The following is a 23,314-nucleotide window of genomic DNA, read 5'->3' as shown; positions in this document are numbered from 1 at the left end:
ATACCCTACTCAATCCCCATACCATGTTTCTCTATAGTTGGATGTCAAACATTTGATCCATCTGGTAATATTTTCTCTTAGATGTTTTATATAACAAATTATTAACAAGCTTCCCACAATTGATCTGTACAACATCTAAACTGGATGCCACTAAGGCCTCTTTCACACATCAGGTTTTCGCCGTCAGGCGCGATCCGGCACTTTTGACAAAAACCGGATCCGGCGAAATGCAATGCCGGATCCGGTTTCCCCCCCATTGACTTGCATTAGAGCCGGATCGAGCCGGATGGCCATGCGTTTCATCCGGTTTTCGCCGGATCCGGCAATGTGTCGCGATCCGGCGTCTGGAAAAAACGGATACTGTAACGTTTTTTGTCTCCGGCAAAAAAGCCGGACACACCGGATCCGGCGTGTCCGGCTTTTTCACACAATGAAAGCCTATGAGCGCCGCGATGCGCCGGATCCGGTTTTTTTGGTCTGAGCATGCTCATTAGCTCTGCCCACAAGACACATATATAAAAGCATGACAGTGGGACCCTCAGCCACACCCAACATGCCACCCAAGACAGGAACCAGGCGCAGGAGAAGGCAGGAGACCACTGCAGCACCATCAGCACCACCACCACCCCAAATGGAGCAGCATGCTGAACAACGGGAGGGGAGTCCAGCAGCAGATGAGAGATGGTAATTATCAAATCCCCCATTCCTCCAAACTAGGGCCATGGAATATCAAGATATTCATTGGCCCTTTGTTTCTCTTTATTCAACAGCCGCCCAAGAGATGCAGCAGCAGCAACAGTGGCAGCACTGGCAGCAGCAGTAACACCACCCACAGGCATGGAGTCTGGCCAGCAGGAAGACAGCACATCTTCTTCTGGGAGCCCTCCCTCGCATCGTCAGCGTTTGACGGTAAGTTTTTATTTCCAAAATCCATCATCTCTGTAATATATGTCTATTCATTGCCTTTTATTTCAAAACAGGAATCACAAGATGAAGAGGAGCTCCCAGAAGAAGAAGGAAGGGGTGGACAGACACCTGGAGTGGGCTCACAATTGGTAAGTTTTTGGCATCAAACGCAGAAACACAACATCACACTACATACAACACATAGAAAACAATGTTCTGCAGACCACACACAGCAAACAAATGCCTACATCCAAAGACATAACATTTATTCTTTTCTTCTCTAGTCTTCCCAATCTGGTGCTCGGCCAAGAGGTCCTCGCAGTGCCTCCCAGGGTCGTCGGCGACAGTGATGCGGTGGTCACCAGCGTGTAAGTATAATATTTTTGCTTTGTTTTTTTGCACTTTTTATTTCATTTCTTTTGTGGAGGCTAATTATGTTATTTTTGTCTTTTTCTTTAACAGCCTTCACAGCGTGCTCCCGACTCTGACTGTGAGGATGGAGGGATTGATGTGGACCACCTCATCGATCTCGTCAGAGAAAGGGAGCCGCTATGGAATATGGCTGACCGCCGCCATGCTGACCTGATCGTTACCCGACGACTCTGGGAGGAAATCTGTTTGCTCCTTGTGGACCGCTGGGAGGACCTCGATGCTCGGGCCCAGATTAAAGAGCGTAAGTATATACAGTACCGGTTGCTTGATGTAAACCAGTGTTTCCCGAACTCCAGTCCTCGTGGTCCCCACGGATCATGTGTTCAGGATTTCCATTTACTATGGAAATCCTGAAAACATGACCCCTGGGGACCATGAGGACTGGAGTTTGGGAAACACTGATGTTGTATACTAACCACTTTATCCTTTCTCGTTTCAGGGGACAGAATTGTGAAGCGGTGGCGGTCTGTGAGGGATCGTTTCAAGAAGGAGTTCAATAAAGAGATGCGGGCCCCGAGTGGATCTGGAGGACGCAGGAGCAAGTACAAGTACGCACGAGCCCTGTCGTTCCTCCGGGAGACAATGCTCACCAGAAGGTAAATATTACACACCACATGTGAAAAAAAATGTTTAGATGTAACAATTTTTTTTCAGCCAGGGCCATACCATGTCAGTATTTTAATTGTTTTTTTTTCTCTTTATTCCACAGCACGGTGAGCAGCACTCGGGAGCCTGCACGATTGGACCCTTCTGAGGCGATCCCTGAGGAGACCGGCACCGAGGGACACTTCGACCGCCCCGGTACATCTGCACCTTCCCAGCCTTCCCACACATTCGACCCATCTGTCCCATCCACCAGCACAGGAGCATCGTGGCCGCCTACATTACATGAAGCTGCTTGTGAGGAGATCGCTTTCCCTTTACCCCACCCTTCTGCCCCTGCCACCTCTAGTACACCTGCGGGTACTGGGCGGCAGCAGCAGAGGGGTCAGGAAAAGACTTATGCGCCAGAGTTCTTGCATCTGAATGCATCTTTCCAGAACTGTCTAAAAGTCTTGTCAGAGCAAATCTCCGCAGGCTTTCAGCAGATCAACTCCAGCATTCTGGAGGTGAAGACACTTCTGCAAACCATGCATTCAGAAGCAAGATCTTCGCCAAACCACACCTTTTTCAGGTCTGTTGTGGAGCGCATGGAAACGCTCTCTCCTACCCAGCAGATGCATGTAATGCATTCATGCCACGGTGCTCTCCAGCACATTACCTCCCAACCTCCTCCTCCCACCCCAGTAGTTCCTCCACCTGCACCCCCTCCAGCCACTTTCCATCCTCCCCCTCCTATTACATACCAGCAACCTCCCCAGTACCAGCAACCTCCCCAGTACTAGACATCTCCCCACTTCCAGCAACCTGCCCCGTACCAAACTCCTTCCCCGTACCAAACTCCTTCCCCATACAACTTGCCATCAACATCATCTGCTCCTACAGTCCCTGCCCAACCCTCCACTCCACCGCCCACCACCTCTTCTGCCTCCTACATGTCCACCCATTCTGTAGCTTTTTCCACACCATCACCTCTAACTGTTCCTTCCCCACCACGATCCCAGTCCTCTCTCCACACTCCCAGTGTCGAAGTGTCCCGCAGCCCCTCCAGCAGTATTTCCACCCCACACTACACCGATTTATGATGTGTTTTTTAATAAAAATGGTCATTTGGTTTTAAAACCTTTATTAAAAAAGTTTTTTGCACATTAAAAACATTTTACAAAAAAAAAATATTTTAAATAAAAGTTAAATTATCGTTTCACAATGGTTGTCTGTCATTTCTTTCTGCGGCGAACTATGTTTAAAAAAAAAAAGGTATTTCAAAGGTAAAATGGTATTCAAAACCAGGTATATAACGGTGGGTAAATTTTACCTTTTTGCCACAGTTGTGTTCCTGGTTGTGTTTGAAGCAAAGTATTTCACCTAAAAAGTTGTGTTTATTGTTGGTGATTTCCTAACAATGTACACAACTTTTGTTACAAGGTGAAATACTTTGCATAAAACACAACCAGGTACACACCTGTGGCCTAAAGGTAAAAATAGTAAGACCATGACAAGATAGCCAACTTTGGTTGGCAAAGGTATATACTGTTGGTACAGAAGGTACACAAGTTTGGTTAAGGGCACAAATCTTTCACACTCTGTCATCCTGCCAGTGTACTCTGCCTTGAGGTGACATAAAGTATAGTGCAAAATTGTCCCTCATTACTGAAACCGTCACAGAACTTCTAGTGGTAATATCATGGTAATCTTGCAAGGTGGTTTCTTCAGAGGTGTCCTCAATGGAAATGGGTTCCTTGCAGATAACAAAATTGTGGAGTACCACGCACGCTTTGATCACCTCGTCCACAGTTTCTGTCTTGAGGTTGATCGCAGTCAATAGGACCCGCCATTTGGCTGTCAGAATACCAAAGGTACATTCAACCATTCTTCTTGCTCTTGTGAGGCGGTAATTAAAAATGCGTTTTGTTCTTGTCAATCCTCTGCTAGAGTACGGTTTCAAAAGGTGTTCTGACAGCTGGAAAGCTTCATCCCCTACACAGACAAATGGCATAGGTGGGCCAGATGTTTGCGGCAGCGGTCTAGGGGGTGGGAACTGGAAGGTGTTTCCATACAGTTTACGCCCCATGGCAGACAGTTTGAAAACTTGAGAGTCATTGGAGCGGCCATAGGCCCCAATATCAACAGCAATAAATTTGTATTCCGCGTCAGCGATGGCCATGAGGACAATTGAAAAATATTTCTTGTAATTGAAATATTCCGATCCCGATCCGGCTGGCTTTACAATGCGGATATGTTTCCCGTCCACAGCGCCCAAGCAGTTGGGAAACTGACATATCTGTTGAAACTTTTCTGAAATTTCAATCCACCTCTCTGTTGTGGGCTCTGGTAAAAACTCTTCAGCTAAGGAGTCCCACAGTGCACGGCATGTGTACTTCACTATTCCAGATATGGTGGAAATCCCGAGTCTGTACTGGAAATGCAGTGACGAAAGGGATTCTCCAGTTGCAAGAAATCTGTGGGGAATTAAAAAACAATCAATTAGTTTAAAATTACAGCATTACATACCAAAACTGACCTATAACACTTGGAGATACAAACTACCACCAACAAGATTGCAGTGAAAGTGTGCTCTGATGCGAGCACATCCAATAAATGTGGCTTACCTTAAAGTCACCATCAGACGCTCTGCGGGTGAAACGGAGAAGCGGCAATAGGTGTCCGCTTTTCTTATGAGGTGTGCAATGCGCTCCACCAAGTAATCAAAATTCTCCATTTTCATCCGAACATATCCAAAAAATTTATCCGGGTTTCGTCGAAGGTCCATGCAGAGTGTAGAATAGACCCCACGCGTCATTCTCTTGGCTGTGATGGGGTGGATCCACAAACGTCGTCTACGATGCCTGATGCGCTGCTGTCTCGCTCTCTCCTTCTCCAGAACAATCACCCTCAAACGATTCGCCTCCGCTATAAAATCCGCCAAATTCTTCAAAATATTTCCAATCACAACATCCATCTTCGCCAGTAACTTGCTCTTCTCTCCAACCTGCACTTTCTCCTCTACAACCTGTCAAAGAAGGGCTGTAGGAACATGCTATATATAGTTTTTCAGTAGCCAATCCCGTTCGGAAGGCCACAAGGGGCGATTTTAAAAACCGTAATCCGTAATCCGTCGAAAAACGGAACAAAAACCGGATTAACCGGATGAGACGGATCCGGTTTTGTCTGTCAAGAACAAGACGGATCCGGCAGAAAAACGGATCCGTCACATCCGGCTTTACGAAATATTTGCCGGATCCGGCGCTCCGGCATGACGCCGGATCGCGCCTGACGCCGAAAACCTGATGTGTGAAAGTAGCCTAAACAATTGGTCCCATCCCTTTTCTTAGTGAATTGTTGTATGCCTACGTGAAATTACTCCATATAAAGGTAAATGAGCATCCCAGAAACCTAAATGTCACATCAATTATGGGATTGGTGGGCATTCTGCCTGACTAAAAATGTAACACTGGTTTAGTTCCAACACGTCACAATTTACTATCTTGCCTTATACGTGGAGACGAGTAAAATTATATATAAATTATTTGATGCAACTTCTCCCGATATCAATAATGCAATGTAACTGTTCAATCTACATTTAGGTGCGGGAGGTGCTCTTCAACAAGAGATCGTCATCGGTAAGTCTCATGCTTGGTTGCTATTGTTATTGGGATTTTTTGGGGGGAATAATAAACATACTTAAATTATTACCCATTATATTGATTTGTTAAAGGAGGTGATTTTGAGATTTGCTGAGGTTTTTCTATTGTTGAATCAGATCTAGACAATCTCCTGGTCTCCAGATTAATATATTTTACCTACAGTGAAGCAGGATAAGAGAGAGATTTATCTCTTTGGCGCACAGAGAACTGGCTAGGGTCCAACCAGGGTTCACAGGTGATACATGTGTAACCTCTGGGGGTCTGATCTTCACCAATCCTGAGATTGAGGGTTGAATGAAACATTACTGAGCATGTGCAGCCACTTCTCTATTATCTGTCCAATAACTGTTCATAGATGTGAGGAAATGGGGTAGTGATCGCACATGCTCAGTATCACTCTCACATGCTCACCTTATCTTGGGATAGCTGGGGGTCTCAGCACCCAGGCTATAGTACTTTTATGATCTATTCTGTGATAAATATTGTTTATGGGACATCCTTTTTTAATATTTGAACTAGAAAATCCCTTTAACTCCCTTACTTTCATGGTCTATCAAAAGCCTGAGATAGTTTCAGTTCCTAGACATTCATCACTTACCAAGCGAGCATGGCCAAATGCCCACAAGTTCATGGGTAGGTGTATGAATATAAGTACACTAATACATTCTGGGCAGATTTCCAAAACAGCAGTCTCGAAATTTTGATCTACCAAAAACCACAAGCGCCTACTCATGGGTTGAATCTGGTATTGCAGCTCAGCTTTATAGGGTTAAGTTCCAGTATCAGACTCAACCTCTGGACAGGGATGGAAACTGCATAGTGTGTGGCTTGCCCCAAGTGCCAAATTCTAAGACGTTGCAAAAATTATGCTCAGGCCCCCAGACCCATCTCAAATGATTTAGGAAGACCTTAGCTGGGGAATCTCCTTGGGTAACTTGCCAGTGACAGCTTGAGAGGTCAATGAGTGCTCAACCAATGACCGGTGGACTGAATAAGTAAAGCAGTCAGAAGCTTCTAGAGTTAGGATTAGACCACGAGTTTGAGGCTAGGGTAATAAAAACACAAAAAAATGTAATAAAAAGTGAAAAAAATATGACAGTGTAGTACTTTTCAATGTCTTAATGTTATGTTGTATTTTAGCAAAACAAATGTATCATTATACCAATAATTTCTTAAAATATAATACATGTGATTGGGGGGGACCAAGAAGTTAGTTCTGGACTCAGAGAGTGCAAACAGGTTCATGGGTTACAGGGTGCAAAATGTTTGCCTTAATTCAAAGTGCTGACAAATCACACTACACCACTAAAGAGTGGAGATGTTTTTGTAAGAAAGCCATGTTTTTCTTATTTTGGGAATAATTGTAAAAAGTATGACTAATAGCTTATACATATCAGATAACCAATGGACGAATAGTCCAGAAAATCTAACACTGATCCTATGGCTTCTGGACTATTGTGCTGTTACTGTTGTAAAGAGCATAAGTGGTAGGGTTAATAGTATATGTGACTAATCTGTAAGGGATGAATATTTTTATTTAACAGCCCACGTCCACAACCGCGACCACGATGTCTACATCTGAAGCCCCCAGCAAAATGACGGCCTCAATAAAGAAGAAGAAATGATGAATGACATGGCGCCATGTCAGCACTTCTCTCCCTAATCTGTTAAATAACTTCAAGCAATAAAGTTAGAAATAAATGACATAGAATGTGTACGCCGTATTCTCATCCCAAGAAGTCTTCATTAAGTGATTTTCATAAAATCAGTGCAATATAAAAAAAAAGTCTTTCTATCTGAAAACCAACAACAGGCTGCTGTTGATGGATCTCACTTATCAAAGGAAACACTTTTGTACTAGTCCATGGAGGAAGCGAGGCAGTATTTGTTTCTTCATGCACTGTTGTGTTGGCGCTACCCACTTGTGTATCTGTGATCGCCAGTGGGAGCTTAGCCGAAATAAAAATCACACCTAGAAGCCAGAGGAAGCTGGTGGGAACCCAAAGCGAGTGTTAATTAGTCTTCAGTCTGTAGATTGACTAAAGAAAGTATTATTATACCCCGATGAGATTGGCATCGCACATTGTGTGTGCATGAATCACACGTTATTATGATCTGCAGCTGAGCAAAGCTGAGACATGACAGCGAGGACTGATGTCATTATGGAACACCCTGACTGGGCTGATCGCACATTTAAAAATCTTCCCACTTGGGGCGGACACTGGCCATGTGAAAGTAAATCATGTCATATTTAAATGGCTGAGGGCAGAGTTTTGGGCTCACAGACAGACAGTTGTACCATTTTAAATAAAAGTTTCCCATGAACTAACTATCTATTTATCTATTTGTCTATCTATTACACTGTGTTATCAAGCTTTTGTCCCTTGGACAATTTTGAGTGTTCCTGGTAGGCTTTTTCATGCTGATTTCAGAAATGACTTCAGATTTTTCCTATCACGTAAGGTTTTTGAGAAATGATACAAAACATTATAATATTCTGTTATAATTCTAAAAACTCATATGAACTTTTTCTGAAACAGTATATTCTGAATTTTCCACTGAAATAACATAAATCGCTGATCTACACATATGCAAGCACATATGCGAATTCCATGCAGTGAATCATTCGTCTGACTGTGTACGGAGCATACCACATCTCCTGGGCAGGGGAGGAATCAACAGACAATACTGACATACTTAGAGCATGGCTGAATGGATCACGACCTTCAATGCCATTCGCTGTCCCAGTGATATGGAGAGAGCAGAGAGATCATGTAACAGATTGCTACTTCTGCCTTACAAATGTAACAGGATATTCAGCAAAGAACATGAAATCAATAGAATATCCTAATCTTCCTTCAGCCATAAGACCAGTGCTACACGATGAAAGTCTTCATGTTCCAAAGCCGCCCAAAGTATGGATAATGGTGGACGACAAAGATGAACTAACAATGTCAGTGGAAAATGAAACTGCTGCAGACCCAGACTTTGAGCCTTCTACATCTAATCCACCTGTTCAGTCAAGCTGATCTGAGTGACTTGGTCAGAGATTTGAAATTGTCAAAGTGGCAGGCACAATTATTGGGATCAAGGCTGCAAGAACGGAATCTCTTATTATCAAGAACAAGAGTTTCTGTTTTTCACAGTCGTCAAGAAGACCTTAATCAATTTTTCAACCATGTCAACAGTTTAACCTTTTGCAACGACGTCTTGGGATTGTTTGGTCCTCTTGGATGCAAACATGACCCGAAGGAATGGCATTGGCGACTGTTCAGTTTTAAGTCTGAAGGCTGTTTTACTACACAACAGAAATATCTATCCTTCTATACCTATTGGACATGCCGTACACATGAAAGAAACATATGAGAATATGGAGTTACTGTTGACCCACATTAATTAAGTTGTTGCACTTCTTCATGGACTGCAGCTTGGATATACCAAGTATTGTTGTTTTATTTGTGAGTGGGACAGTCGTGCATGAGAAATGCCCTATTTCAGAAAGGACTGGCTACTCCGAGAAAACCTTGTTGCTGGACAGAAGAATGTTGAACATAATCCTCTCGTTGATCCAGCAAATATATTTCTCCCTCCTTTGCATATTAAACTTGGGCTTATGAAGTATTTTGTCAAAGCAATGAACAAAGAATCGGAATCCTTTTCTTACTTGCGACAGAAATTTCCAAGAATAAGTGATGCAAAGATTAAAGATGGTATTTTTATAGGCCCACAGATCTCAGATATAATGAATGACAATAGCTTTGATGGTCTTTTGCAAGGTGCTGAACTAGTGGCATGTAGAGCCTTTAAAGATGTGACCTTCAACTTCCTTGGCAACAGCAGGGCACCGAACTTTGAACAATTCGTAGACAACATGCTCACAGCATATCATTTGATGAAATGCAATATGTCACTAGAAATGCATTTTCTACATTCTCACTTGGACTTTTTTTCCAGCCAGTCTTGGTGCCGTTAGCGATGAACACGGTGAAAGATTTCACCAAGACATTGTGCTGATGGAGAAAAGGTACCAGGGAAAGTGGAGTACATCAATGCTGGCTGACTATAGCTGGAATCTTATTCGAGAAGCATTTGACACGGATTATAAACAAAAGTCGTCTGCAAAACACTTTTGAACAATTCCTTTTGCTACTGACATCGATGCACATGTATGTAGTGTCTCGGACGTCATAATGTAGACTATAAACCGTTGTTTCTTAAAAACCGTGATACAGACTTTTGGAGCACATATTCGTGATCAGCATGTCAAAATCTATAAGATACAATAAAATTATCTCAGGGGACAAGAACTTCCCTGAAATTTGTTGCACAGTGTTATCTATCATCTCTATTTATCTATCCATCTATTATATATCTATCTTATCTATTATCTGTATCTATGTATATATAATCTATCTATCTATTATCACCTATTATCTAGCTATCTATTATCTATCTATCATCTATTATCTATCTATCCTATTACCTATCATCTAGAATCTATCATCTTTATATCGATTATTTATCTATCTATTAATCTATTTATTATCTATCAATCATCTCTCTATAGATCATACTGTATATCTCATATCTACAGTATCTATATCAATATGCATCTATCTATATACTGTAGATAAGAAAAAGTGAAACAGCACAATACCGATAAGCAGGTGCACAGGCCTCCTCAGCAAAGCATCCAATATTTGCCCCAAGTTTGAAAAAGGCTGAGTGTAAGCCGAAACGTCACCATGCAATGTGGGTCTGAATAAAATCCACATTTTTTTCACTAAAAGTCTATGGAGTACTGCCTTCCTTTTCCTCTTTATCTATCTACCTATCTCACGTCTATCTATCTCATATCTATCTATTATTCATCTATCCATTTCATATCTATCTGTTATCTATCTATCGTCTATCTATCTCATATCTATCTATTCTCTATTTATCTATCTCTTATCTATCTACTTATCTATCATCTATCTAGCTCATATATATCTATCTTTCTATCTATCTCATCTCTATCTATCACTCCCCATTCAGATGAGGCTGGTCTGGAACATAGAGAAGTAAGTTATTTAGTGGCTAGGGACCATCCATATTAAAAGGTCACCTTGACATGGTTGGGGACTTCTGCTCCCTTTGGTCAAAAAACAATGAGTACCTGCAAACCCACAGTATTGTATGGACTTTTTTCTTTGTTTCACTTTATGCCGGACAAAGGCTGTATTTGAGGTTTTAATGTGATGCAGTTTATGAGGACTGAAATAAACCAGCCGTACTTTTACATAGAAACGATTCCTGTGATACCTCATCACGCCCCAAGTGAGTAGCATTACTATCTATCTATTATCTATGCTATATATTACAGTGAAGGAAATAATTATTTGATCCCTTGCTGATTTTGTAACTTTACCCAATGACAAAGATATTAACAGTCTATAATTTTAAGGGTAGGTTAATTTTAACATTGAGAGATAGAATATCAAAAATAAAATCCAGAAAATCACATTGTATAAATTATATAAATTTTTTTGCATCTGGCTGTGATAAGTATTTGACCCCCTACCAACTATTAACAGTTCTGGCTCCTACAGACCAGTTTTCGCTCCTAATCAACTCGTTACCTGCATTAAAGACAGCTGTCTTACATAGTCACCTTTATAAAAGACCCCTGTCCACAGACTCAATCAGCCAGCTCTAACCTCTACAACATGGGCAAGACCAAAGAGCTTTAAAAGGGTGTCAGGGACAAGATCATAGACCTGCACAAAGCTGGAATGGGCAATAAAACCATAAGACACTGGCTGAGAAGGAGACAACTGTTGGTGCAATAGTAAGAAAATGGAAGAAATACAAAATGACTGTCAATTGACATCGATCTGGGGCATCATGCAAAATCTCACCTCGTGGGGAATCCTTGATCATGAGGAAGTTGAGAGATCAGCCTAAAACTACACAGGGGGAACTTGCTAATTATCTCAAGGCAGCTGGGATCACAGTCACCAAGAAAACCATTGGTAACACTTTATGCCGTAAAGGTTTAAAATCCTGCAGTGCCCGCAAGGTCCCCCTGCTCAAGAAGGCACATGTGCAGGCCAAGTTTGCCAAAGAACAGCTGGATGATTCTGTGAGTGATTGAGAGAAGGTTCTGTGGTCAGATGAGACAAAAATTGAGATCTTTTGCATTAATTCAACTCGCCGTGTTTGGAACAAGAGAAATGCTGCCTATGACCCAAAGAACACCATTCCTACTGTCAAGCATGGAGGTGGAAACATTATGTTTTGGGGGTGTTTCTCTGCTAAGGGCACAGAACTATGTCACCGCATCAATGGGAGAATGGATGGAGCCATGTACTGTAGAATCCTGAATGACAACATCCTTCACTCCACCAGGACATTAAAAATGGGGCATGGCAGGGTCTTCCAGCATGATAATGACCCAAAACATACAGCCAAGTCAACAAAGGAGTGGCTCAAAAAGAAGCACATTAAGGTCAGGAGTGGCCTAGCCAGTCTCCAGACCTTAATCCCATAGAAAACTTATGGAGGGAGTTGAAGCTCCAAGTTGCCAAGTGACAGCCTCAAAATCTTAATGATTTAGAGATGATCTGTAGAGAGGAGTGGACCAAAATTCCCCCTGACATGTGCGCAAACCTCATCATCAACTACAAAAAACGTCTGACTGCTGTGCTTGCCATCAAGGGTTTTGCTACGAAGTATTGTCTTGTTTGCCAGAGGGATCAAATACTTATTTCTCACTGAAAAATGAAAATAAATTTATATAATTTGTACAATGTGATTTTCTGGATTTTATTTTTGATATTCTATCTCTCAATGTTAAAATTAACCTACCCTTAACATTATAGATTGTTCATGTCTTTGTCAGTGGGCAATCTTACAAAATCAGCAAGGGATCAAATACTTATTTCCTTCACTGTATCTATCTGAATATCTATCATCTCTCTATATATATCTATGTATCATCTATCTATTATCGATCATCTATCTATATATCTTCTATCGATCATCTATCTATTATCTATCTGTCTATCTTATCACATATACAGCTCTGGCAAAATTAAGAGACCACTCCACAGTTTTATAAAAATCAGCTTCTCTCCATGTCTGGCAGCCATTCCATTCCAGTGTCAGTTGAATTCCATCCAGAGTCCACCTCATTCTACTTAATGTGCTTCTAATTAGGTGATCACCTGAACCAAATCTTATTTAACGAAGGAAAGTATAAAAAAACCCTGCTGTGGTGTTCACAATCCTCTTGCAATAGGACAAGCTGGATGGCAAAACAAGTGCTAGTAATATCCCAAAAGTAATAGGAATGAAAAATTAACGTTTAACCATGCCAAAGGAGTTGAAAAGAAAAGGCTTGAGTGAGGAAAAGAAGGGCTCAATTCTGGCTTTACTAGCAGAGGGATACAAGGAGCGTCATGTTGCCTCCATTCTTAAAATTTCTAAGGGTGGTTTCACATTTGCGTTTCCAGCAGCAGCGTCGGCCTGCGCACGGCCGCCGCTAAGCCCCGCCCCTGCCGTGCCTCCTCCGGTAGCTCCGCCTAGGGGCGCATGATGCTGCATGCGACCTGCGTCCCCTATCTTTAGCACTGGGGATGCAGGCCGTGCGCAGGTATGCGTTTGGTGGCGAATGCGTCCTTTTGATGGTGAGCTGAGCGCACCAAATTGCAACATACCTGCGCACGGCCTGCGTCCCCAGTGCTAAAGATAGGGGACGCAGGTTGCATGCAGCGTCATGCGCCCCTAGGTGGCGCTACCGGAGGAGGCGCGGCAGGGGGCGGGGCTTAGCGGCGGCCGTGCGCAGGCTGACGCTGCTGCTGGAAGCCCAAATGTGAAACCACCCTAAGACGGCAGTCCATTACAACGAGGTCAAGCAGCAAACATTGGGGACAACAAAGCTACAGACCGGCAGAGGGCAAAAACAACTATCCAAAGACCGTCATCTTATTTGAATGTCATTCAGCAACCACAGGATGACATCAAGTGACCTAAGAAAGGAATGGCAAACGGCAGCTGGGGTGAAGTGCACGGCAAGAACAATTCGTAACAGGCTCCTAGAGGCAGGGCTCAAGTCATGTAAAGCTAGAAAAAAGCCTTTCATCATTGAGAAGTAAAGGAGAGCCAGGCTGAAGTTTGCCAAAGACCATAAGGAATGGACCATAGAGGACTGGAGTAAGGTAATCTTTTCTGATGAGTCTAATTTTCAGCTTTGCCCAACACCTGGTCGTCTAATGGTCAGACAGAGACCTGGAGAGGCGTACAAGCCACACTGTCTTGCACCCACTGTGAAATTTGGTGGAGGATCGGTGATGATCTGGGGATGCTTCAGCAAGGCTGGAATTGGGCAGGTTAATCTTTGCGAATGATGTATGAATCAAGCCACATACAAGGTTATCCTGGAAAAACAGTTGATTCCTTCTTCTCAAGCAATGTTCCCCAACTGTGAGGACTGGTTTTTCCAGCAGGACAATGCGCCATGCCACACAGCTAGGTCAATCAATGTGTGGATGAAGGACCACCACATCAAATCCCTGTTATGGCCAACCCAATCTCCAGACCTGAACCCCATTGAAAACCTCTGGAATGTAATCAAGAGGATGATGGATAGTCATAAGCCATCAAACAAAGAAGAACTGCGTACATTTTTGTACCAGGAGTGGCATAAGGTCACCCAAAAGCAGTGTGAAAAACTGGTGGAAAGCAGCCAAGACGCATGAAAGCTGTGATTACAAATCATTGTTATTCCACAAAATATTGATTTCCGAACTCTTCCTGAGTTAAAACATTAGTATTGTTGTTTCTAAATAATTATGAACTTGTTTTCTTTGCATTATTTGAGGTCTGCAAGCACTGCATTATTTTGTTATTTTGACCATTTCTTATTTTCTGAAAATAAATACAAAATTTAGTGCTTGAAAATTCGAAGACATGTTGTCAGTAGTTTATAGAATAAAAGAGCAATTTACATTTTACTCAAAAATATACCTATAAAGAGAAAAATCAGACAAACTGAAAATTTTGCAGTGGTCTCTTAATTTTTGCCAGAGCTGTAGATGTTCTTTATCTTTATTAACCACTGTTATCCTCACCTCTCTAGTGTTGTGGCTGGACAGAATGTACATATAATATGTGACACTGAGGATTTACTTTCCTTCCCACTGTATAAAGTAAATTTGCTTTAGTTTTACCGGACGTAAAGCAAATCAGACCTCATTCCCTGTAGAGCTGGATGTTAGTTTATGGAAATGCTGCGATCTCGGCCAACACGGCAAATATTAGTTCATGAACCTCACTTTCCATATGACGAGTGAATGTGAAATACCAATCATCTCACCTGCTTGGTGCTCGGCGGTTTCACTCTGTGAACAATACAGTCATCCGAAATACAAGCCAGCGCTCGTTTTCTTCCGTAAAAGTCAGCGCATTAAAAATGTACAAGTGTCGGCAGCAAAACGCACTTCTACCGGACAACGCGGTTCTGATCTTTGTGGTTCTAAAACTGTTCACAAATTGGTAACACCCACTATCAGATGTGTACAGAAAATATACAGATGAATCCGAAAAACAGCAATGTGGATGAACCAATCATACAATGAAGTCAAAAACAGTATAAAGCTGTGCAAAGAGTTGTAATAATGAAGTATTCACCGTTCACGGCTGGAATATTTTCCGTGTTTGCTCTTTTGCACTCTCGCTCCACCTCATTTTCTAAGAGCCATTACCTTTTCCTGTCAACACAGCCATGTGAGGTTTTGCTTTTTGCGGGATGAGTTGTACTTCAGAATGACACCATATATTTTATCAAATGGTGTATTGGAAAGCAGGGGAAAAAATCCAATTGAGGCAAAATTGTGATAAAAGTGCATAACAGCGTTCATTATCAGCTAAACCTGACCTGGGCTGATAATATGATTCTACAGGTCACTAAGATTTCCGTGATACCAAACAGTTACAGTTTTGTTTTTTAATGTTTAAGTGATGGATGGAAGCAAAATGTTTAGTGGCCGGTGTGAACATGCGCTTACACGCTGCATGCACACCAATTTATATCCCAGTTTATACCTTTGGGTTTTTTTCTTATAAGGAAATTGCCTAGCAACCCTTAAAGAGGCTCTGTATTAAAGCCTCCCTTTAAAGGGAATTTGTCACCTCATTTTTGGCCTATAAGATGCGGCCACAGCCATCAGGGGCTTATCTACAGCATACCGTAATGCTGTAGATAAGCCCAGATGTAACCTGAAAGATAAGAGAAACAAGTTAGATCATACTCACCCAGGGGCGGTCCGGTCCGGGTCCGATGGGTGTCGCAGTCCAGGTCCGGCGCCTCCCATCTTCTAGCGATGACATCCTCTTCTTTGCTTTCCGTCGCGGCTCCGGCGCAAGCGCACTGCTCTGCCCTGTTGAGGGCAGAGTACTGCAGTGCGCAGAAGCCGGGAAAGGTCAGAGAGGTCTGGCACCTGCGCACTGCAGGACTCTACCCTCAACAGGTCAGAGCTGTACGCTTGCGCCGGAGCTGCAGCGGGAAGCAAAGAAGAGGACTTCATCGCTAGAAGGTGGGAGACACTGGACCCAGACCGGACCACCCCCCGGTGAGTACAATATAACTAATTTTCTTATCTTTCAGTTTACACTGGGGGCTTATCTACAGCATTACAGAATGCTATAGATAAGCCCCTGATGGAGGTGGCCGCATCTTATATGCCAAAAAATAGGTGACAGATTCCCTTTAACCCCCTTCCCCCATGTATCTAGTGGTAAACCCATATTATTATGAGTCCCTTTCACACTTTGAGCTGCAATATTATTATTAGGTATAGATGGGGGCATTATTATTCTGTAGTGGCATGGAGGGGACATTATTAGGGTATGCGCACACGTTGCAGATTAGTCTGCGGAGTTTTCTGCACAAAATCCTCATGTCTTGGGAGAAAACGCAGGGCAAAACGCTTGCGGATTTCATGCGGAATAGAGAGAGAGAGATTATAAAAAAATCTATTATTAATATTTTTCCTGGATCTAATATGAATTTAACAGTAATATATATTTTTTTATTTATTTATGTGGGCATATATTTTGACCGACACCTGTCTGCATAATCTCCACCAGCTGGATTTTCCTTTTTTCTTGTTGTTATGATTTTAATACTTTATAAGAAATAATAAAAAATATATATTCTATTATTTTGGTTGTGTATCACATTTGTGGGCTCTATATCTGCTCCAGTGGAGACACAACCTTTTGCAATATTGTGTTGTATCTATATTAGTTCTGAGCTGAAGTTGATCACAGCGGTTTTATTCAAGCTTCTTTACATCACACAGAATCACTTCTCTTCATGCAATGCTTCATCAATATATATAAAATTCTATTCACAGATAACTTTTCTTCACACACAGTGTCTTAACCTGAGCAGAACTGTACCTTGCTCATGCAGTGGGGTGGGGAGAGGGAATGAGTCCAGTGCTGTAGCTCTCTCGCTTATATCTTGAGGTAATAAAGGTGTCTCGGCTGTCCTGACTCCTTCTTTGATTAAAGCAATCACTTCCCAGGAAGAACTGGTCTATACAGCTTGTCTGATTTCAGAATGACAGTAGAGTCTCTAGCACACACCTTACTCTTGGATGTCAAGACACAATAATACTAACTTTCCCAATATCCTCTGTGGGGGAGCTAGCCACTCCCTATTTGCTATAACCATTTTAACCCCTATAGTTGCAGGATGATTCTACTGTAACGTGCTGCTGCAGTGCAGTATAGCGCAACCTCCACCAGGGGGTGCTGATGAGGGAAGAGAGATTGCACACACCATACTAACACAGAGCAACAGCACAGGTGTCACAGGTAACGAAAGAGTGGTCAGACTAGCCGAAGTCAGCAACTGTCAGGAGCAGAAGTACCAAAGCAGAAAGCAAGTGTGTAGTCAGGGACGAGCGAGAAGTCAGGACCTACCAGGATCGTGGTATCAGAAACGTAAGATGTAAGCCGTTGTCAGGGTACAAGACAGAGGGTCAAAAGCCTGTTGGAAAGCATGGTATCAGAAACAGAAAAGCCAGAAGCAGAGTCCAGTGATCAAGCCGGGTCATACACAAGTCCAGGTAATCAGGAGCAGAAGAAACACTAATGGAATACAGGTCAGAGGCACTAGTGTGGCGCCCCCAGGAGTACGGTCGCCACAGTGGCATTACCTCCCTCCTAGGGAGTGTGATGTCATGCTTGGAAGCAATGAAAGGGTCTCTATCAGGTAAATCCAGCACACAGCACAGTTCCTACTCCAGGCCAGCAGAGGGAGATCTGAACCAAACTGCTGAGGAGCTGCTCTCTGTGGTCAGGAAAAGGAAGATAGTCAGTTTGAGCAGAGAGAGGGAAGAGTGTAGACGTGGGCAGACGAGCTGGGGAGGACGGAGCTAGCGTTAAGCTCACCCCTAGCTGAAGCAAATTGACCGGACCCCAGCATCCGAGGCTGTATATGATAATGATCCTACAACAGAAACCGGAGGAAAAGAAGTTGTGACCACTTTATTCCCACCTAAGACTCGACGGCACAGCAGCAAGGTGTGTGAGCCAGAGAGAAAGGGCTACAGCTGCCTGCCATGCGAGTGGAGTTCTAAGTGAGAGCAAGAAAGAGGAACTTGAGTGTAATCCATAACTACAAGTACTTCAGATAAGCGCTAGAAAGGAGACTACACAACCCATCTGCATAGAGAGATCTCTAAGTTGCTTCCAGGCTGACCAACTCCTGTACCATCTGTGATCTGAATTCTGGACTGTACCTTCAGTAAAAGGTAAAAAGAAACTGCACTCTGTCGTGTTCTTTGAATCCTTCCTGCAACCTCTTCCGCACTGCTACACCTCTGTGTCTAAACACTACATCCTCTGTCTTAACATCTACTATAACTGCCCTGGGACTACAGCTCTACCTGTGGGGAGCTATTCCATCTTTGCTGCCTCCTACCATCTGTCCAAGAGGATCTGCACTGCAGCGTCGGCTTAACACCTTCATTGCCGAGTACCACAAGTGGCGTCACGAATTATCTACCTATAAACTTTATTCCATTCCACCTATTTTATATGGACACCCAGGGCCATGGACTGGGTCACTGCTACCACGACACATCCCTTTAAGACACCAGCCAGGTACCGAGTCACCTCACAGCCCTGGGGGTGATCCACTAGCATGGAAGCTTGCTGTATAGCTGACGCTGGCCCTCAGGCTGCAGAGGACTGAAATAGCCCTGCCTGCTCCAGAACGAAGCAGAGGGGATTAACCCCCACATGACCAGTCCAAAGAGAAGACAGCAGAAAACAAACTCTGGACTGGATCATGACATCTACATTATCAGTTCAGCTGCTGTCACATATCCATCCAGTTAAAAGAATGGGGAACCATATAACACATTGACCTGGTCTGGCACAGCTTTATTGCCATTTTTAGCCTAAAAAAAGCTCTGTAGACCTACAAATAGATTATAAAAGATTCCAGCTTTTTAGGTGCAGCATCTCATAGCAGAATATATTACATAGGTGATACATTAATGGAAGATTCCTTTATTTACATACAGAGGAAGACACTCGTGTGGGTATAAAGAGATCTTTATTTTCCCACATACACAGCATTTATTTTCTGCTGATTATGGCAAGGACCGCTACAGTCATAGCGATGGTCCCGGCTACTCCTCCGATCATCATCCCAATAACGTTTCCGTGTAACTGTGCAGATTCACAACGTTCTCCAAAATACATGAAGGCCTGGCTGGAAGCGCACCTACAGTATAAATAAAAATTAACATACTACATGAGAAAAAGAGAGCTGCTTCCAAGAATTGTGAAATTCGCAGTTCATTTTGCAACTTTTTTTTATTATTATTATTATTATTATTTTAAGTACCGTAATCTACAATAAAAAAAGTAACTTTACAAATATTTTTTGTTTTGCTTCTACTGTTCCTAAGCAGAACTGTTGGACCCCTCCACGGTAACAGACTACAAACATATCCTGCGTAGTCTGGTCCTGCAGTCACATACATATCCATCTGCCCCCTTATACACTAGTAAAACCTAGGGGGAAGATGGAAGAGAGGCACACATCACAGCGATATCGGTCTCCACCCTCCGAGGAAGCTGGCCTCCACCAGCAATGACCAAAGGAATTAACTGACCCACATGGACTTCTTGTTTTGGAACTTCATCTGTGGTCAAACTGTATTACTATCCTATATTACACACCCTGACCGCTCCTTTATTGTAGTATTTTTCTAATATTTCTTTATTCATTTTCTTTGCTATTTGTTTTAGTATTTATAATTAGGATGAATTATGGGTCGTAGGATAACTCTGTGTGAAAATGCTGCTGTTCCGTTTGTTGTATTGGTCTATGTTTTACCATGATGGCGTTGAGAACACAATGCTCATCAAAAAGTCAGGATTCAAAGAACCGTCGCCCAGAAGCCTAAAATAGGTCATTAAAAAAAGTTTAAAAGATAGAAACTTACGACGCATTTGAGAGCTGGACTAGCTCCTTCCTCAGGAATACTACTCCAGCTCTGAAATACGTTGCGTGCTTCTATGTATCAAAGGGGTTGTCCAGGCTTGGGGTTCAAGTCTACAGTCACTCTATGTGATTGCACACTTGTGGATTCTCACAGCATGCACAGTACTCGCTGTCAGGATTCTCTGTTGCCGGCATACACCTGGTCATATGTCGACTAAACGTTAGCGACCTTGGTCAATGCAACACAGTCTAGTCAGACTGTAGCTGGAGGTATGCATATCGCAAACTTGCAGTACATTGACTGCCCGGTCCCTACAGCGGATAATCCTGACAGCGCGCGCTGTGCACGGTATGAGGATTCACAAATCTGCAGACTTGAACGCCAAGTTTGGACAACCCCTTTAAATACTTTTATATTGCCTACTTTGTCTTTGTGGGCAGCACTACTTTGAATCCTGCCTTTTTGGTTTGCAGTGTCCTCAACTCAGGGGATCGGGGTCTGATTCGGCAGGTGGAGCAACAGCCCGTTGACTGATGTCACACTCGTGCTTCAGTGTTGTGTCTATACTTGCGCAAATTGAATCGGTGGGCAGTTAAGACCTTTCTAAAAGTTGTACACTATGGAGCGCCTTTTTTAAAAAAATGTTTGCAACATGCTGGCTTTATTGTGAGCTATAGCTACGTCGTTTTCCATGTAGTTTTTTGTTGTACTTTTTAGATTTTTTTTTTTTTAAATGCTTGGTTCATATATATATTAATTATGTGTCATGAATAGAGTTGAGCGACTTTGGTCGGATCGGGTTTCGTGAAACCCGAATGAAACAAAATAAGTTTCAGATGAAACTCGTCCGACTAGAGCAAAACAAAGTCGGAGTTTCGTCCGAAACCCGACCCCAATGCAAGTCAATGGGAAATAAAAGTCGGACGAAACTCCGACTTTTTTTGCTCTAGTCGGACGAGTTTCATCTGAAACTTATTTTGTTTCATTCGGGTTTCACGAAACCCGATCCGACCAAAGTCGCTCAACTCTAGTCATGAATAAAGATAATAATTTCTACATAATTATCTAAGACATTTTGGATGTGCCATTTTATTTCAGGGCGCACATTCTTCTCTTTTGAGTATATCACTGCAGGATCAGATTACAGTGGATACATTTTCCAGTCTGGAACAATGGAGACACATAGGTCTATATAGGAGGAAAATATACAAGATGGTACGATATTTAGTCATCAAGATTATTTGTAAAGTTATATTTCTTTTTATATCTTTTAGATGACTTAATATAATAATAACACACATACATGTATAGAACAGATGATGTTGTGAAATGCATGTAGGATGAGATGCAGGCATCAATGTTACCAGAATTGACCGTACGCGCTCATTCCGCTGAAAGATAATCCTCTAGACGACTCAAGAGTTTAAATTCATGTGATCTCCATAAGAACTAAAGGTTGAAATGCAAAATGCCCAAAATTTTACATCAGGGTAAATCAATCAGGGTTAAAGATTGAATGGTCGTCCGTCCGATCTCGCCATAATCAGAAGTGGCAAAAGACATTCATCTAACGAACTGCCACCTTCTCTCCACCTCTAGGTCTTGGCAATATTAAGGAAACCAAGTAATGCCACATACTCTCCATCTTGGTGATGACTTGTGAGGATAAGACTAGCCCAAAAATTACTTATTAGCAAATCTGATGGACTCACTGGTGAATATTTAGACAGGGAAACTCCAATTTAAAATTTCAACCTTCGCCTGAAGTTCTTTGGTTCCCACCAATGGAAAATTTGATGAGGGCACATCATAAAAAGTCCATGAGGTTATTTGGAAATCACCTCATTACAAACAGCTCAATCTTTTTGGTCCTAATATTAGGGACATAGTATTCTGTTCACAGAAGATATTCTATTACTCAGGTGGGACAGTCTGATGCTGTAGAGTTTTCTGTTAACTGTACTGGGACCCTGGAGATGTGTACTGACTACCTGCATACAATTACCAATATCTGAATCCCAAATCGCAGAGTTTAAACCTTTACCAGGGAACATCCACTCTCTTCCAAAGTGACTAACTTTGCCTAAGTCCAACCATTTTGCTTTCCAATATTCAGGACTTTGGGTATCTCATCAGTCTCCAAGCACTGGCGTAACTACCGGAGTAGCAGCCGAAACGGTTGCTTTGGGGCCCGGCCTATATAGGGTCCCCTGCTCCGATCGGCGCTACCCGGGTAGTGCAATTAAGTACATACTCACCTCTCCTGCATGTCTCTTGCAGCCTCCCCCCCCCCCCGGTGCTTATTCCATCTTCTCAACACTGTTCGTCCTGCTTTCAGCGGCCACTCATTACATATGTGCATATGTAATGAGCGGCTCATTACATATGTGCATATGTAATGAGCGGCACCACATGGACACTGAAAGCAGGAAGAACAGCGCTGAGATGGAATAAGCACAGGGGGGGAAGCTTGCAAGAGACATGCAGCCTGCAGCAGAGGCGAGTATAACGGAGGGAGCCATATTCACCTGTCCCCCGTTCCACCGCTGCGCATCGCTCTGCTGTCTTGCTTCCTCTGGCAGTGACGTTCAGGTCAGAGGGTGCCATGACATAGTTAGCAGGCGCCCACTGCCTGAACAGTCACTGTGCAGGGCCGGCAACGCTGAGGAGCAGCAGCTGCAGCAGCAGCAGAGACGAGGTGAGTATATAGGTTTTTTTTTTTCTTTAATTGAGACAGCGGCAGCAGCATTACAAGGGGCCACTAATCACTGTGCAGCATTACAAGGGGCCAGTAATCACTGTGCAGCATTACAAGGGGCCACTAATCACTGTGCAGCATTACAAGGGGCCACTAATCACTGTGCAGCATTATAAGGGGCCACCAATCACTGCTGCTTACAAGGGGCTAATAATCACTGTGCAGCATTACAAGGGGCCACTAATCACTGTGCAGCATTACAAGGGGCCACTAATCACTGTGCAGCATTACAAGGGGCCACTAATCACTGTGCAGCATTACAAGGGGCCACTAATCACTGTGCAGCATTACAAGGGGCCACCAATCACTGTGCAGCATTACAAGGGGCCACTAATCACTGCAGCATTACAAGGGGCCACTAATCACTGTGCAGCATTACAAGGGGCCACTAATCACTGCAGCATTACAAGGGGCCAATAATCACTGTGCAGCATTACAAGGGGCCACCAATCACTGTGCAG

General features: G+C 43.0%; 2 protein-coding genes across 5 annotated transcripts in view; one reads left to right on the top strand and one right to left on the bottom strand.

Moving 5' to 3' along the window:
* The window catches only part of LOC141098610 (adhesion G-protein coupled receptor F3-like), a 130,529-nt gene extending 122,617 nt beyond the window's left edge, over positions 1-7,912 (top strand). Inside the window, exons 16-17 of one of the 3 annotated variants that reach the window (XM_073586572.1) lie at positions 5,523-5,558; positions 7,127-7,912. In XM_073586572.1, coding sequence (XP_073442673.1) covers positions 5,523-5,558; positions 7,127-7,207 — 117 coding nt within the window. In that variant the 3' untranslated portion in view covers positions 7,208-7,912. The other 2 variants (XM_073586573.1, XM_073586571.1) reach the window with 2 other exon arrangements.
* Positions 1-23,314, bottom strand: part of MEP1A (meprin A subunit alpha) — a 71,639-nt gene that overhangs the window by 11,776 nt on the left and 36,549 nt on the right. The window contains exon 14 of one of the 2 annotated variants that reach the window (XM_073586574.1): positions 19,132-19,368. The exons of the other annotated variant lie outside the window; for it this stretch is intronic. Within the exon in view, the coding sequence (XP_073442675.1) occupies positions 19,221-19,368 (148 nt within the window). The 3' untranslated portion in view covers positions 19,132-19,220. Of the gene's footprint in view, positions 1-19,131; positions 19,369-23,314 lie in introns of those variants that run through there. 2 annotated transcript variants of the gene reach the window in all.

This window comes from Dendrobates tinctorius, unplaced genomic scaffold (genome assembly GCF_039654945.1).
Source record: "Dendrobates tinctorius isolate UK_male_01 unplaced genomic scaffold, ASM3965494v1 ptg000093l, whole genome shotgun sequence".
Lineage (NCBI taxonomy): Eukaryota > Metazoa > Chordata > Amphibia > Anura > Dendrobatidae > Dendrobates > Dendrobates tinctorius.
Note: the sequence above shows the minus strand (reverse complement) of the source record. Positions and strands in the feature narration are given on the sequence as shown.